We start from the raw sequence: 18,297 nt of genomic DNA on the forward strand, positions 1-18,297 counted from the left end.
TGTTCCTCTCCTATCTCTTCTTCAGTGCTTTCACTGGCTCCTCTAAGAAACTCACCCACTCTCACAATTTCAACTATCTCTTCTGGGTCAAATTCTGCATCTATGGCCCCCACTGTCTCACTAAGCTTGATTCTTATTCAAGAGGCTGCTGAACATTTCAACCAGGATGTTTTATTCCCTTCTATTCAACAGAGACATCTCTTCTCCCAGAATTCTGCACTCCAAAATTCCCCATTGCTGTCAACAATACAGCCATTTTCCCAGTCACTCAGGCTTACGGTCTTAACCTTTGCATCCATCTTAGGCATGAACGGGTTGTGAGTTACATGACTGAAGGGAACTCCCATATTGATGGGATCACAGACAGATCTGAGTCCTGAGAGTCCAACCTCCATGTCTTCATTTTCCCTGTTCCTGACACTGGGAATGAACTCTCCCCTTTCCTGTCTCCACTAGTCGAAATCTCTCTTCATCTCCAAGGTCCAACTCATGGATTACCTCCTTCGTGACCTTCCATCAGAGAGCAGCTGCTCCCTCCTCAAACTTCTCATGGCGCATATAACACTTAACCTTTTATTGCTGTCTTACCCCTTCATTAAATAAAAAGTTCTGTTGAGGCTGGGACTGTTTTCTTTCGTCTCTGTAGGCACAGGCCCCTGCATATATGCAGTATACAATATTTACAGAACTGGACTGCTAATGATTTTTTCAAAAAATATCCTTCATTGTTGCCCCTTCCCACGTCCCCTGACACAACCTTTGTGAATGCCTAGATGACTCCATTAACTAGCTCCTTGACTCCGGGCTCTCTTATTTTAGATAACTGCACTGTTCAAGTCACTCTAAATAATGTGGCCAGAATAATAGTACTACAATACTGCTCTTATTATACTACTCCCGCTTAAGAGCTTACAATCGTTCCTTAGTGTTTGCTATACTGAGTTTAAGCTCCTTGCTCCGGCATTCAAAACCCTCTAAAATCTGACCCTGCCTACATCTCTTCTCCCACAATTCTGCATTCCAAAATTCCCCATTTCTGTCAACAATACAGCCATTTTCCCAGTCACTCAGGCTTAAAATCTGACCCCCCAACTGTAATTTTTCTGTTCCCCAACCTTAACTTTTCACTTTATCATCTTATCACAGTCCCCTGACCACATCAGGCTCATTCCTACCTCTGTGATTTTGCTCCCATTCAGATGAAGGAGTAGGTGCTAAATAAATGTTGACTGACTGGAGTGAACCCCTCCTTCTTCTCTAACCAGAGCCTAACTACTCCACTATTCAGTCCATACTGATTTTGCCCTTTTCCAAATCTGCATGGTACATATAATCCAATTAAGGATGTGATTATATTTTGTCTTATACTCTTCAGTAATAGTTTTGTGTCTTATATCCCCAACAAGACTGTAAGCTCCTTGAGGGCTGAAGCCTAGCAAATATTACCTCAGTACCCTAAAAAGTACTAAGCAAAAAACAGGTAATTTTTAAAGAATCTGTTGAAGTGACTTTAAGTTTCTTTTAACTGAGAGAGGGCCTGAAATCCTCACTTTAGCAATCAACTTTATCTTTGTGATCTTTATTAGATTCACCACTATTTTCAAATTATAAGCAAGAAATATTTATTAAATGTATTGGAAACCAGGTTGTTGTGAAGGTGAAGTGAAATGATATATGTAAAGTCCTTTGCAAACTTTTATTAAAGCGCTATATAAATGTTACCTCGTATAGTTATTACTAAACCCTCTTGAATGGGTTTCAAGAATGGTTTCATTTCCCCACATATTCCATTACATACTTTCTCTTCTTTATGAAGGTCTTGTTGGCTTTTGTACTAAACAATGCTTACTACCTGTATGATGCTGAGTAAATCGGTTCACCTGCCTTAAGAATCAGTTTCTTCCTCTATAAAATTAGGTTAAGAACCCCTGGACTAGACGATCTCCTGTATCAATACTGTCTTAACTCAGACAGATTAACTAACCTCCCTTTCTAGTTACTTAATAGTAGTAACACTAAGAGTGCATTTATCTAACATTTTATCATTTGCAAAACACTTTCTTCACACCACCCCTGTGAGCTGGACATAATAAATGCTTGTACCGTCCACTTTGTAGATAAGGAAACTGAGGCCCAGAGATGTTAAATGATTTGCACAAGGTTGCAACAGCTTTAATGACAGAGCTGAGACTTGAATCCGGTTCCTCTGACTCCAAATCCAGCGTTCTCTCCACTAAACCATGATGCTTCTCCTATGTAATTAATTTGTTGCTGTATATTTCTGTTCTGGTCCTCAGAGACATACTCACATATTCAGTTACCAAACAACTCTAGAAAAAGGCTAGAACCGTGTCTGTCCCCCCGCCCCCCACCCCGCCACACACACACCTCTAGGTAGAACGGCCTAGTCAGAATAGATTACTCAGCTCAATAATTACAACAAAATAACACAAGGAACAATAGAAGAACTACACCTTTCCTTCCTCTACTCTTCCCACCAAATCAGGATGTAACCCTCCTTTGTGCCCTGTGTCTTAGCTTCATTTAATATTTGTATTTCCATGACAGCAGAGGGAGAAGGGCAGAGATAGTGCTGGTTGGAGGAACAGCAGGCAGCAGAAGGAAGGATATTGGCACTACCTGCTTCACTTACCATTTGAAGAGGCATAGAGTGCTTTTAGCAAATAGCCGCAAACGTTGAGCGTCACCAACTGGTTCCTTTCACAGTGCAGAACTTCAAGATTGTTGAAAACCGTAGCATCCAGATCACCGAGTTTATTATCTCGTAAGTCTAGTTGAGTCACATGTGGAAGGAAGTCCACCTCCTGCACCATCAGCTTCCTAATTACATTCAGTCTTAGAGGGAGAAGGAAGAAGATTCAAATAAAGATGGTATTTAACTTCCACATTATAAATATAAACCCATTCCCACTTTGGTGGCGCCAGATACTCAAGGCTTACTGTGCAGCTCTGGTCATAATTTCTCTATTCTCTAGAATTGGTCTAAATGGTTAGCTTTTCTGACTGTTTCTATCTTGTAACTCACAAGGGCTTTAACTTTGACAGTACATTCTTAAGTACAATGGAGAGAATTATGACTGGGGGGAAGATTAGCATGTGGACTCCATCTGAAATTATTTTAAAAGGATCATATCACAGATTTAATTTATTTCAGCCAAAGGAAAACCACTGACATCATACAATTTAAAGGAAAAGAAAAACCCTCACTTCCTGGAATGCTCATTACAACAACAATAAATATTCAAATCTGAAAGAAAATAAATAGGGGAGCAGAGAGGCAGTATCTCAAGCATCATAAGATTTAGAGTGGGACCTTAGTGGACATCTATTCCAATTCTCTTATTTTACAGATGAAAAAACAGAGGCCCAGAGTGGTTAAATGATTTGCCCAAACTTGCACATGTAGTAAGTACTGGAGCCAGGATTTGAATCCATATCTTCAGACTCCCAATCTCTTTTCACTACACCCTCCTGCTTCTGACGGAACCCAAGAGAAACTGATAAAGCTTACAGATACAGCACAGTCCGAAGACTAAGCAAAGGGAAAAATGGTAAGCCACACAGTTTCTCAGTTGGCTCAAGGCTGGGAATGAGTTACGGATGGTATTGCTGTCCCTCAGACTTGCTGGGAATGAGAAAGTTCAGAATGAATAGAAATCTGGAACACAAAGGGCCAGTGACTAGAGGTGATAGGATAAAGAACAACAAACCAAGTATGGAATAGAGTTCACAGGAAAAAAAAAGTCTTAGAGTATCTATTTTTCTTTGTATTCAATCTGTGATTTCATTGGCAGAAGGAACTCCAGTTAGGAAATACCCACTATCAATGCAGATCAGAATCTGCTCTACCACTTATAGTGGTAGAGTTGCCCGATGCACTGAGAGGCTACAAAAACATGCCCAGGGTCACACTGTCAGTAGGTGCCAGAGGTCGGACTAGAACCCAGGTCCAAACTAGCAGAATCTATAACAGGAGAATCAGGTAGCTCTCTGGCAGAGGTTCCTGGAGAAGAGATGCCAGAGGAATTTGGCCACTAAGATACAAAGGAAAATTGAGAATACTGACCAATATAACAAAGGGATATATTGTTACAAAGATGAGTTGAAAATTCCCAATTCCTATTGTGTTATATGATACCTTCCTCTAAGAAAAATTTTATTTGATATGACCGAAGCAACAAAATGCCAAGATCTTCCCCGCAAAGCAACTTCTCTCTTGGAATGGCAGGAACTCACCAGAAATCACGTAATGGCCACTTGAGAGGAAGAACATTAAGTATTAAGGCTGGCCTTCAGCAAACATCTGAAGATTTATCTTCTCACTTCCAACCACCAAGATAAGAGAGCTTTCCTCTTCAGTGAGTTTTAATGATGAATGGAGAAGGTGGAATGTGTCATGCCACCCTCATCAAGAGATATACCATTAAGCCAACAGATGAAAAGGAGAGGAGGAAAAAGCATGTCTGCTTGGAATCAAGTACAGGAAAGCACAAAGGACAACAAGAAGGATCATTCAGTAAGTGGCCCAAAGGTATCCTTCCTCTTCTCTCTTTTTATTCCACCTACAAGATGTAAAATAAAAATCCAATTCCAAGTTGGGCACTTGGATTATTCCCAAAGATTCCCTATGCTGCTAAAATTTATATACAGGCAAGAAAACAGACTTCACTTTAGACACAAAATGTTGCCAGATTTTAGAAATACTCTTCCCCCAACTGGTATTTGATCAGTAAAGAATCATTCATAGGAGGTAGCAGAATTGAAACACTGGACCTGAAATCAGGAGACCAAACCTTGAGCTCTCTCTGACACGTAAAAGCTCTGTAACCTTAGACAAATAACTCCGCCTCAAAGGGCCTCAGTTTCCTCATCTATAAAAAGTGAGAGGATTGAACTAGATGTCTAAAGCCCCTTCTGGGTCTCCCTCTAAGTCCATGCTAAAGTACTTCACTGAAAACGTACACAAAACAGTCTTATTAATTGCAAATCACGAAAGGAATAATAGGTCTAATGAGATGAAAAAGGAAGACTCATAATCTTTAATGATAGGAAAGTTATCATTTAAATTGGTGATGCTTCTCCTAACATGATTCAAAAAGGAATTATATAATGAACTGCTTACTAAAACATAGTCCTCTAGGATGCAATTAAGACCTCGGTTTCCAAACCACGCACACAACAAATTGACAAGAGTATAACAAAAAAAATTTTAAATTTTTGAGGGAAAAAAGGGATACTCAATATCAGTCAGACACTGCCCAAAGAACTCCTACCTTTGGGTAGTTCATAGTTTCAATATGAAACTGTGCTATATTTATTTCTATGACATTTTCTAATGTGTGAGATTTTTTTTTTGGTTACTTGTACTTTTGGCTATGCCAGTAACTTCTTTCTCCTTTCTGAACACTATATCGTTGCAGAACTAGATTTTCTGTGGTTGCTGTGATGAAAAGCAAGTAACACACAAAACTGATGTGAAACGGGAAATGAAGTTGGCAGTGTTCAAGCTGATTCCAAAATTTGAGAAGTTGTTTGGCACCCCACAGACACACATCCCACTAGTAAGTAATTGGTAAGTAATATAAGAATGAAATAAAAATATTATTTTTCTTTCAATTACTTTTTAGATGTAACTAAGTTGTTAGGACATAAATACTTATTAAGTTGTCTGTACTTAACAAGAAATTGTTTCTTTTGGTTTGGGAGCACCATGACAAAACTACTGAGATACTAAAAGGTACCATGAAGCAAGAAAGTTAAAGACCCTCTGAGCTGAGAGTCAAAAGAGGCAGAGAAATAAAGTGATCTCTGCTGAGTTCTACCTATGTGACCCAGGAAAATCATTTCATTTGTCTTAGGCCTAAGTTCCTTCACCTGTCCAGTGAACTAGATTGTCTCCTACTGGTGGCAGTGGAAGTAAAAAGGATAGAATCGGAGAAACATCTGGAAGAGAAAACTGAGAAAATGTGATAATAAGACTGGATATGAGAAGCAAAGAAACAAAAGGAAACTACAACTACAAGGCGTTGTATCTAGACAGGAGATATCATGGTCATTGACATCATTGCAGTAGCTAATATTCATACAACACTTTAAGATTTGCAAAGCACTGTACAAACATTAACTCATTTTATTCTTGTAACAACAGTGGGCGATGAGGAAACCAAGGCAGAAGTTCGCTGACTTGACCAGGGTCAAATAGCTAGTAAATGAGGCATGATTTGAATTCTAGTCTTCCTGACTCCAAGTTCAGGCCTCTATCCATGCAGCTACTTCCTCCAGGAGACAGGTGAAGCCATTAAAAGACATAAAAATCACAAGAGATAGCCAGATGATGAGTTTCTTTTTGGATACGTCATTTGAGATGCCAGTTAGGCATTTATTGTGTAGATATATAGCAGGTAGTTCGAAATGCAGTACTGAAGCTTAGAGAGCAGTCAGGGCTGGAGACAAAAATTTGCACAGAGCTAAAAGTCATTTGCAAAAAGTTAAGAGTCAAAATTATGATAGTGTATGGAATAACTGAATTTGAAAGCACAAATAAGCAAGAGGGGAAGGTCAAGGACAGTCTTTATGGGTGACAACAGTGACTGCAAGAGACAACGAATGAATGAGTATAGCTTAAGGAAGGAAGGAAACGAGCAATTATCAAGTGCCTAGTACATGCCAAGAACTATGCTAAGTGCTTTACAGAAAATATCTCATTCGATTCTCACAACAACCCTGGGAAGTAGATGCTATTATTGTCATTAATATAGTTGTAGTCCCATTTTATAGATGAGGAAATTGAGACAGAGTCAGGTGACCTGGGTCACACAGCTAGGAAGTGTCTGAGGCTGCATCTGAACTCAGCTCTTCTTCACTCGAGGTCCACTGCTCTATCTAAGAAACAGAAGGAGAGAGTATAGACTCACAAGACTCCAAGAGACATGTTTCAAGCAAAAGGGCACAGTCAGCAGAGTGAGTAATACAAAGAGGTCAAGGGAGGCAAGAATTGTTTAAAAAGGATTTTCTGAATGGCATAGCCATTTCTAACACATGTGTACTATATACTAAGTGCACAAACAGCTAGTGGTCCTTAGCTACAATTAGCCTGCTTTGTTTACAGCAGCTGTCACTGCATAAGGTTGTGGAAGCTTCCCTAATAAGCTCAGTTATAGCTTTAGGAGAACAATCTACCCTAAAGTACAAAAAAACAATTCAATTAGAAAGTACCCAAATTGCTAGCTTTTTTCATTTGGAGGCACATGCCTCTATTAACTGGTTACCTTAAATCCACATGCTTAATGTGTGGCATTCTCCTTAAAGTCTGCAGGTTGAGGGTCTCCATACAATTTCCAGACATACAAAGTTTATCTACAGCAGTCAGTTTCTCCAAAACCTTTGGAATGTCTGTGAATTCATTGAAGGAGAGTCCTAGGTAACTGAGCTGCTGCATATTCTCCAACTCAGCAGGAAGGGACTGAAGATAGTTACCATCCAGCAAGAACGTCTGTAAGCTATTCAAAAAGAGAGAGAAAACACAACAGATTTTTGAAAATGCATTTCTTTTTTATGAGCACAGAACTTCAGCACACGTAGTACCTCACACAACTGGCAAAATGAATTCTACTTTGCCCAGGGAAGTACAAACGGGTGGAGTATGAGGGAGTGAGGCACAAGAGAGGGTATGGTCATAGATAAGCCTCCTGAACATCTGTAAAGATCAAAACAAAACCGAAAAGATGAATAGTTTTCCTGACTTGGGTAAACATAACTGAGGACAATATTTGCTAACTGTGGCAAGAAGCCAAAACAGCCATCACATCCCCTTATTATTTTGAGACCATTTCCAAATCTTTCTAATTTAACACAGGGAACTTTGCCTCTTTCATCCATACTTAAAGCTACCTACTCTACAGATTTTTCAGCTTCACCAAAACAACAAAAATCCTGTATTTTATTTTTCAGATACCGAAATTTAAGAAAACTAACAAGTGAGTTCTTTACTTTGTCCACAAAGTTTCCAACTGCTTAACTGAGGGTGAATGTCAATACTTAAGTGACCAACACAGACAAGAAAATGACTTAACATTAGGCATTGTGAAACCTGTGCAGAAAGGTCATGGGTTGTACACCATGATGGGGCTTTGCGAACATACTTGTGCATATCTCCTGCTGCTGCTGGAACAGTTCTGAGGGCATTGCAGGACACATTCAGCTCAGTCAAGGTTGGGATATTGCATACTGCCAGAGGGAAATCTCCGAGATGGTTATTGGAAAGATTAAGGCTCTTCAACTTGGTAAACCTACAGTAACCAAATTTTTAAAAAGGAGAGAAAAAAAAAAAAGGTCACAGATTCAGTCATAGACTTCTAGAACAGGAAAGGGCCTTTAGTGCTCACTCTGGTATTTCAAATCCTTCATTTTAAAGGTGAAGAATTAATACCCAGGGAGATTAAGTGATTTGCACAAAGTCACACAGGGGCAGAGCCAGGACTAGTCCAGGTCCCCTGCCTGATTTCCAGTCCAGTGTATTTCTCAGAATGCAGCAATCTCCACAGAAACTGAAACAAAGATATACCTTTGAGCAACTAAGTCTTTCAATTTTGTCCCAGTGATTCAGTAATTAGTAAGCTCATAAAAGACAATGGGGAGGTATTAACAAGCAGGAGAAAGGACAAAGTCAGGGACCCAACTAATGATAATAACAGTGGTTACAAATAGGGCTTGAGAGCACTTTACAAACATTGTCTCGTCATATTCTCACAACAACCCAAGAGTTAGATATTATTATTGTTATTCCCTATTTTACAGATGAGGCAAAGAGGTGTTAAAGGACTTGCCCAGGGCCACATAGCAAGTAAGTGCCTGAGGCCAGATGTGAAATTAGGTCTTCCTGATTCCAGCTCCAGCACTGTCCACTGTGCCACTTAGATGTCTCTGCCTATGTGCAGGACAAACTTTTGTGCTCCTCTTTTCCCATGTCAAAAATGGGAATAATAAAATCCATCCCTTTCCAAATGCAATGTTATAATGACAATGAAGTGAGAAAATATGTGTAAAAGCAGAAAGCTCACACAAATTAACTCAAAACTGTTTGTGCTACTTATCTCAATATCTCAAAAGTTTAATGAAATATCTGTGACAAATTTAAATGACATTAAAACACAATGTATTCAGGACCGTGTCAACATTTCCTGTATGTTTGTATCTTCCCCCTGCACTGTTCCCCTCTATTGCCCATAGCTGGACAGCTAACGTAACAGATGGGCCAAAAGAAGGTTTCAAGAGGCAAAATGTAAAAGTTGACCAAAGGTAAGAAGGGAGATTCTTAAGTATCACATGCAGCTTCCACAGGTGGGTCTCAATGGAGTGAATTCAGATTAATCAGTCATACTAGTGAGCATAGCTAGGCTCAAGGTTCAAAGGAATCAGCTAGACCCAGTAGATATCCTCATGTTCTAGGACAGAGTTGGCAAACTATAGCCTGCAGGCCAAATTCCTCCCATGAGTGAAGAATGGTTTTAAAACTAAAAAAATACAAAAACAGGCTAGCGGACTGGAATTGGTCCAAGGGCTACAGTTTGCCAACCCCTGCTCTAGGATATCAACTTATGACCTCAAAAAGAGGTGAACCGGTCATTCAGGGAACAGTTAATAATAACAATGACAACAACTGAGTTTTATATAGCATCTACTATTGCCAGGTACAGCATTTTACAATTATTATCTCACTCCGTCCTCACAAGAACCCTGAGAGGTAGGCACTATTATCATCCCCATTTTACAGATGTGAAAACTGACCTGTCTAGGGTTATATAGTTAGTAAGTGTCTGAGGCCACATTAACCCAGGTCTTTCCAACTCCAGGCATAGCACTCTACCCACTGCAGCAAAGGACAGACAACATGCAACGAGATGCAACACCACCATCCTTCTTCTTTCCCCATCCCAGACACTTAAAAGAACTAGAGGAAAACCTTAAGCACATTAAATGGATCTCCTATGAAGGATTCCTAGAAAATTCTACCATCTCACTGGATTAAGAAGAAAGTGTTTTGTAAAACTCAAAATGACATATAAATGTGAGCTATTATTTTTATCACTATTATGACAAGAATCACTCAGGTTGTGGAAGGACTGTGATTCGCTTTGGTGGAGGAAGTACCCAAACCAAAGACCCAGTTAGCAAAGACATACAGTAGAACAGACGTCCTATAGTGTGATTCAGGAAACAAAATTCCTAGATGACAATTTCCCAGAAAACTGAAGAGCCAAGAAAGGAGCAAAATGTTTTGTGGGTTTTTTAAAAACATTTTTAAAATAGAAATCTTTCTGCAAACTATTATGTGTTTCCTTGTAGCAGTAAAAAGCATAGAAAAAATAAGTTTATCTTTCCTTGATAACTCGGAGACGTTATGAATCTCAATTACTGTACTATAGATATAGATGATACAGCACAATGAACTAAACCTATAATGAAGCATAGGATATTCAATTCAACAAACGTTTATCCAGCACCTACTATGTACTGTGCTACACATTGGGGAGACAAAGATGAAACAGCCCCTGCCCTCAGGGAGTTTACACTGTATTGTGATGACACAACACATATACAAGGAAGTAAACATATAAAAATATAACGAGAGTGGAGACAGCTAATAAGGAGGGGGAGGGGTGGAGCTCAGGAACGACTAGCATTCATTAGGCAGCACCAGAGCTGCGCTTTGTGGGGGCATACATAACAAAGTGGCTGAGAAGGAGTGCACAAGGGACCACTTGTTTCCAAAAAGGAGAGAAGAGAGACCGTGGATGTTTGTGAGGACCAGCCAGTGGACCAGTCTGACTAGAGTAAAGAATGTGTGTATTTGGGAGGAATAGAAAATAACAATGGGAAGGTAGAAGGAAGTCATACCGCAGACAGCTTTAAATACCATGGTGATTGAGAATTTTGTATTGTCCCTGGAGGAAACAGGGAGCCATGGATGATTTTTGAATGGAGGGAGGAGGGAAGTATCAAGATCAAATCTCTACTTGAAGAATATTTGTTAGACAGTTAGAGGAGATACTGGAGAGGGAAGATAATGGGGGTAGGGAGATTAATTAAGAGGCCATTGCAATAATCTAAGAGAAAGCCTAGAGGGCAGCTAGGTGGTTCTGTGGATAGGGGCTGGGCCTGGAGTCAGGATGACCTGAGTTCAAATCCAGCCTCTGACACGTTCTAGTTGTGTGAGCTTGGGCAAGTCACTTAACCCTGTTTGCCTCAGTTTCCTCATCTGTAAAACGAGCTGAAAAAGGAAATGGTAAGCCACTCTAGCATCTCTATCAAGGAAACCTTAAATGGAGTCACAGAGTCGGACATGACTGAAGAACAACTAAACACAATAAATTGAGAGCCTGAGCTAGAGTAGAGGTTGTATAAATGTATAAATGCGAAGAAGGGGAAAGATATGAGAGATATTAGGGATGTAGGAGTGACAATTGGTTGGATACATGGGTTAAGGGAGAGGGAATTTGCTTCCTTGAATAAATTTCTGGTCTCAATTTTATTCCTCATCATTTGCCTCTTTCTTTGAAGTGTAGAGCAAAGGGTAACAGCACAGCCTCCTAAAGGTCACATAATGAAGCTAACTTTTTACAAAATTCATTGTTTAACAGCCTTCGATAACACTCCTATTAATGTCCTTTGCAGCAGTGAAGTACAGCGCCACAAAACTCACCTCATGCCGGTCCATGTCCACTCAGCTGCCAGCATCACCGTCCCCCCTCATCCCCCCATGAACTCCCCTATCACTCCCAGGATCCAATATAAAATGCTCAGCTTGGCCTTCAGAGAAGGTGCCCCCTTCTTAGCCTGCCCTCTACTACCTTCCTAGTCTTCTTACGCTGTTACCCCTGAGTCACCATCGGCCCTGTGACAGACCCTCCTTGGTATTATTCCAACAAGACGCTCTATCTCCCAGTTCTGGGCATTTCCAGTAGCTGTTTCCCATGCCTGAAAAAGCACAGTGAGGTGGTACAGCAGATAGAGGATCAGGCCTAGTGTCAGGAAGGTGCAAGTTCAAACCCAGCCTCAGACACTTACTAGCCACATGACCCTGGGCGAGCCATTTAACTGCCACTTGCCTCCATCTCCTCATCTGTAAAATGGTAATAGCAACAGAAACTACCCCCCCGGGTCGTTGTGAGGATAAGATGAGACAATAACTGTAAAGGGCTCAACACAGCACATTAAGAAATACCATATAAACGTCAGTTATTAATTACAATTGTTGGATATCCGTTCATCTCGGCTTTCTTCAAGTCCCAGCTAAAACACCGGCTTCTGCAGGAAGCCCTTCTTGGTCCTTCTGTATCTAGTGCCTTCCTTCTGCTGATTATTTCCAATTTATCCAGTATATGGCTTGTTTGTACACGGTTATATGCATGTTGTCTCCCCTTCAAGAGCAGAGACAGTCTTCTGCCCTTTTTGGGGGGGATTCTCAGCACTTAGCACACAGTAGGCTCTTAATCAAGATTTACTTACTGTAAAGTAGAAGCAGAAGTGCTGTGGTAAAGTGGAAAGAATAGTGGATGTGGTGGTCAGAAGATCTGGGTTCAAACCCCAGCTTTAGCACTTTTTAACCAAGGGACTCTAGGCAAATCACTGTCATCTGATGTCTCAGAGGGGCAGCTGCTTTTTCTGATACTTGCCTCGCCCACCTCACAGGCTGTTAGAAGGAAAGCTCTTTGTCATGCTTTATAAATGTCAACTATTATTACTGTATTATTGTTTATATTATTCGTGTACATGTATGCTGTCTACATTATATTACCCCCTAGTTTATCTTTTTTTCCACATCAGATCACCTATGTATTTTTTTTTCTGTATCAGTTTTCCTCTTTACTAGAGGTTGTCGAGAGATGGCTGCATAACCACTTACTTGTTGGGGATACTATACAGCAGAGTTCTTCACCTTATTTGTGCCATGGGACCCTTCTGGTGGTCTGGTGATGACCCCCTTCTCACAATAATGTTTTCAAATATCTGAAGGAAATTTGCTGAAGTCCAATTATAGGTTTGTGAAAATAAAGATGCAATTTTTTTCCCATTCAAGGTCATGGACCCCCTGAAGTCTATCCATGGGCCCCATTAAGAAACTCTGCTTTAGAGGGAAGTCCTGTATAGACAAGGTTTACAGCAGGTAGTCTCTAAGGTCACTTCCCACTTTGAGATTCTGTGACTCTCTTGGAGGGTTTAACACTGCAAAATGGCATTTCAAACAGTGACATATTACTCTTCGGATTTTTTTTTCCAAATCTGGATCTCCTGTCTTGGACAGGCTCAAAATGTAGCAGCTGCTCATTGGCTTGACCTCACTGCTGATCAGCAAGGCAGTTTGACCTGCTCCATTTTTCCAAAATGAGTCAGTTTGTGCCTACTTGGGCAGGTTGGGGGCCCCTCCCCACTCTCTAGAGTTCAACATACTAACGAAGACTTAGTGTGGACACTCAGTCAGTTTTAACCCTACTGCAACTCTAAATCCCCTCCCCCCCCAACAAATGATCTACCAATTGCAGTCTCCCCAGGACCAGGGATTACAGATGTGTGCCACCATCTGCAGATTTATTTGTGAATTGGGTGAACTGCTGTTCTATTCAATATGCCATGAAATGGAATATAAAGTCGGAAAACTAAAGAGAAAACAAAAATATCCACTAGGCACTTCAAGACAGGATTTTCCATAGACTTTAAAGCTCTTCAGAAAGGAAAGAATAAAAAGGTCTTTGTTCAAAAACTGACTATAATGAATGAATGAAATCAAGGTTCTTTCTCTCAGCACCCTTGAACATCTTCAGAGACAACATGAGGCAAAGCCAGTAGAGGTGATGGCAAAGAAGAAGTGCAAATCTTCCAAAATGGCACAGATGGGGTAGGTAAGATTCCTCTTTCAGAATTCTCTTTACATGCTAACAACTCAGCCTCAGTTTTCATAAAAACCTTCAAACTGTTTAATCACATTTTGAAAGCTACCACTTAACAAGTCAGCATCCTTCTCAGGAATGAGAAATGCAACCTGAGAAGACATAGGTGGATTGATGACAAAACTCTCCGGCAAATTAATCTACTTGACCAGATTTACAGGGATCATATCACCTCTGAGAACTACTCAAAACGACAGACTAGAAAATTGACTTAAGTGAGAGGATGTGTGTCAAATTTAAATAGATGAGAGCAAGGAGTCCCTCAGCAGAGGTTACCCCAATTAGTCTTATTTATGCTTCACTTTTTTTTAAAACCTTAAACTGGTCACAATTTCTGAATACAGAAAGAATGGCACCACTCCTGCTGGTACTAATTCATTGCCAGTTTACTGGTCTGATTGGTACTGGGCTAGCTTTAATGTGCTACTATCTTAAATTCCCAACCCTTTCTCCTAGAGGAGAACACAATGTTCAGCAGAGATGTGTTTAGCAAACAAAGCATGGATTGTTTCCAATGACCCAGAATCTAGATCAGAATGCATACACCAACATCAAAATTCTGAACTGCTTTGGAAAGTGTAAGCCACAGCTTTCCCAGAGTTCCAGGTTTCCTTGAATAAACACACACACACACACACACACACACACACACACACACACACACACACAGCCCCGGCACTGGGAGACAGATTCAGAAGACAACAAAAGTTCTTTCAAAAACAACTGTTCCTTTCAGGTAAATAGAGAAGTCCCTACAAAATCAGTTTCCCTGCTTATGCTCACCTTAACTTACATGCATAGTGGAGAGGTAATTCATTTCTGTCTTTTAAAAAGGGGGCAGGGTAGGGAGGGGAAAATAGTGTGGAAGTATAAACAGGTACTTAGAAGTGATGTTTCAGTTGAGAGAAAGAGAGGAGATGAAATACTTGAGAGGATGGCCTTCCTTCCCCCTTTTCCCTCATTTTGAAAGAATGCTGAAGAAGGGAAAAAGCATACTATGAATATTATCCAACACAGGACCCGGAATTATTCAGTCTTCATAACATATCACAAAGCTTTTTAGATATACCAGTTCAACAGAACAGGCAAATTATTATAGCTAGGTCCAGGACCTAAAATAAATAGGGCTAGGTGTGAAATAAATCTTTCACTGGAGCAAGTACAAATTTTAAACAACTTTATTTTTACCATTTCTTACCCAAAGTTGCTATATTTTATTTATCCACTCTTCAGATGCTTGTTTATGTCCATTATACGTTGCATAAGATGGCCTAGATCAACATCATTTGGCAACAGCATCTTTAACACATGACAAAAAAAGAAAAAAAGCCCCTCGTCCTGTCTCAAAAGCCCACAGAATCAATGCAGGGCTGGCTGACCACCCATTCAGAGTATTACTCTTGTGGAACTAACAGTCCTTATAATATTCCTTCACTTAACATTCTGTTATCCCAGAACCAATGAACAATGTTAGGTGAGGTAACCCTGGTGTGGAATAAGCTAGTGAAAATCTAAAAATCCCCAAATAGGTGAAAATATTTTTACTTGAGAGGTTGCAGTAAAATACAGTAACAAAGTTGACCACAGAATCAAAGATTTTAGGCAGGAAGGAATTTAGAAGTCATCTCGTCCAACTCCCTCACCTGATAGGGAAGAAAACTGAACACGAGAGAGGCAATGAGTGACTTGTACAAAGTCACAAAGCTACTACACAGCAGAGCTGGAATTTCAACTCACATCTTCTACTTTCAAATATGGTGCTCTATGAATGCCCTAAACCATGTGTTAGTACAAAAACAAAAACTCCTTATATTGACCAAGAAAGCAAAAAAATGACAAAAAGCTTTTAGGAATTTTCTTAACCCTTTTGAAATTAGTTTGTATTTATTAATCATAAGAGCATCTATATACCTTTGGAAAAGAGTGATATTTGTATGAATAAACAATATGCTATGCTCATTCTACAGGTGTATGTTTGCTTACTTATAGATTTCCATGTTTTTGTGAACTCCCTGCAGTAAATCCACCACTGCCACCTCTTCCCATAGTTAACTGGAAACCACAAGTCTAGGTTTTTTGGGGTGTGCACTTCCACTTCAGAGTCAAAGCCATCTATTAGTCAATTAGCTACAGAAACATAACTCACATTTCTCTCAATGACTCTGCTTTTCAAACATAGCTGATATTTTGCTCAACCAAGTTATCAAATCTCATTTGAAATGATAAGATAATAGCAATTATAGCGACCATGTATGAAGCAATTTTATGCTTGCAAAGAGCTTTACAATCATGATGTCAGGTTATCTTCCCAACAACCCTGAAAAGTGTTACTATTATCCCCATTTTACAGATGAAAAAACAGGGTGGGAGAAGATAAGTCATTTGCCCAGGGTCACACAGTTGATAAGCACTGGAGGCCACAACTGAACTCAGGTCAGACTGCAGGTCCACTGGGCCACCAGTCTACTTAGATGCTCAGTCAATCTTAGGTTTTAGACTTAATCAATGGAACTGCACTGGTGATTCATAAGAATGATGTTTGTATAGGCTGAGGGAAGCTGACCATAGCTTAGGGAGTCACCTATAAACTGCCAAGAGAATCAAACTCATTTAAAAGGTTGGTGTGGGGCTTTCTAGGACAGATGCAGTTGGGGGGAGGGGGAGGAGACTCCCACCAGCGAGGGGAGAGAAATCCTTAGTTTTAACCTTGACCAGGATTCCTTCCCCCAAGGCCCAACGCCTTTGGCAGAAGGAGGGGACTTTATAAGCTTTGAAGGTTGCAGAAAATTTTGGACTTTCCATCTGTCCTCAAAGGATCACTGGATCAGCTGGAGGCAGTGCCTGCATTGTAAGCAGAGGACAATTCACGACATTCAAAGGGAACTCTTTCTGCTTTTTAAAAAATTATTTATTTAGTATTTTTAGTTTTCAGCATTGATTTCCACAAGATTTTGAATTACAAATTTTCTCCCCATTTCTACTCTCCCCCCAACTCCAAGATGGCATACATTCTGATTGTCCCATTCCCCTGTCAGCCCTCCCTTCTGTCACCCCACTCCCCCCATCCCCTTTTCCCTTACTTTCTTGTAGGGTAAGATAGGACTTCTATACCTCATTGCCTGTATATCTTATTTCCCAGTTCCATGCTAAAACAACTTTTTTTTTGAACATCTGCTTTTAAAACTTTGAGTTCCAAATTCTCTCCCCTCTTCCCTCCCCACCCACCCTCCCTAAGAAGGCAAGCAATTCAACATAGGCCACATGTGTATCACGATGCAAAACTCTTCCACAATACTCATGTTGTGAAAGGCTAACTATATTTTGCTCCCTCCCATGCTGTCCCCCTTTATTCAATTTTCTGTGTCCCTTTTCAAAAGTGTTTGCTTTTGACTACCTCCTCCCCCTATCTGCCCTCCCTTCTATCATCCCCCCTTTTTTGTCCCCTTCCTCCTTCTTTCCTGTGGGGTAAGATACCCAATTGAGTGTGCATGTTATTCCCTCCTCAGGTGAAATCCAATGAGAGCAAGGTCCACTCATTCCCCCTCACCTGCCTCCTCTTCCCTTCCAACAAACTGCTTTTTCTTGCCACTTTTATTTGAGATAATTTACCCCATTCTATCTCTCCCTTTCTCCCTCTCTTATCCCTTAATTTGATTTTATTTTTTTAGATATCATCCCTTCATATTCAACTCACCCTGTGCCCTCTGTCTATATATATACATGTATGTATATGTGTGTGTATATACATATATATATATATATATATGTATATGTATATGTATATTCCCTTCAGCCACCCTAATACCGAGGTCTCATGAATTACACGCATCATCTTTCCATGTAGGAATGTAAACAAAACAGTTCAACTTAAGTAAGTCCCTTATGAATTCTCTTTCTTGTTTACCTTTTCATGCTTCTCTTGATTCTTGCGTTTGAAAGTCAAACAAAACAGTTCCACTTTAGTAAGTCCTTTATGATTTCTCCTTCTTGTTTACCTTTTCATGCTTCTCGATTCTTGTGTTTGAAAGTCAAATTTTCTATTCAGCTCTGGTCTTTTCATTGAGAAAACCTGAAAGTCCTCTATTTTATTGAAAATCCATATTTTGCCTTGGAGCATTATACTTAGTTTTGCTGGGTAGGTGATTCTTGATTTTAATTCTAGCTCCACTGACCTCCAAAATATCATATTCCAAGCCCTCCAATTCCTTAATGTAGAAGCTGCTAGATCTTGTGTTATTCTGATTGTGTTTCCACAATACTCAAATTGTTTCTTTCTGGTTGCTTGCAAAATTTTCTCCTTGATCTGGGAGCTCTGGAATTTGGTGACAAT

The 18,297-nt window shown here is 40.1% G+C and overlaps 1 protein-coding gene across 1 annotated transcript in view; it reads right to left on the minus strand.

Moving 5' to 3' along the window:
• The window catches only part of PHLPP1 (PH domain and leucine rich repeat protein phosphatase 1), a 291,137-nt gene that overhangs the window by 66,622 nt on the left and 206,218 nt on the right, over nt 1–18,297 (minus strand). Inside the window, 3 exon segments of the mRNA XM_036761120.1 lie at nt 2,654–2,856; nt 7,290–7,520; nt 8,163–8,309. Of these exon segments, the coding sequence (XP_036617015.1) occupies nt 2,654–2,856; nt 7,290–7,520; nt 8,163–8,309 (581 nt within the window).

The sequence above is a fragment of the Trichosurus vulpecula genome, chromosome 1, assembly GCF_011100635.1.
Source record: "Trichosurus vulpecula isolate mTriVul1 chromosome 1, mTriVul1.pri, whole genome shotgun sequence".
In the NCBI taxonomy this organism is placed as follows: Eukaryota; Metazoa; Chordata; class Mammalia; order Diprotodontia; family Phalangeridae; genus Trichosurus; species Trichosurus vulpecula.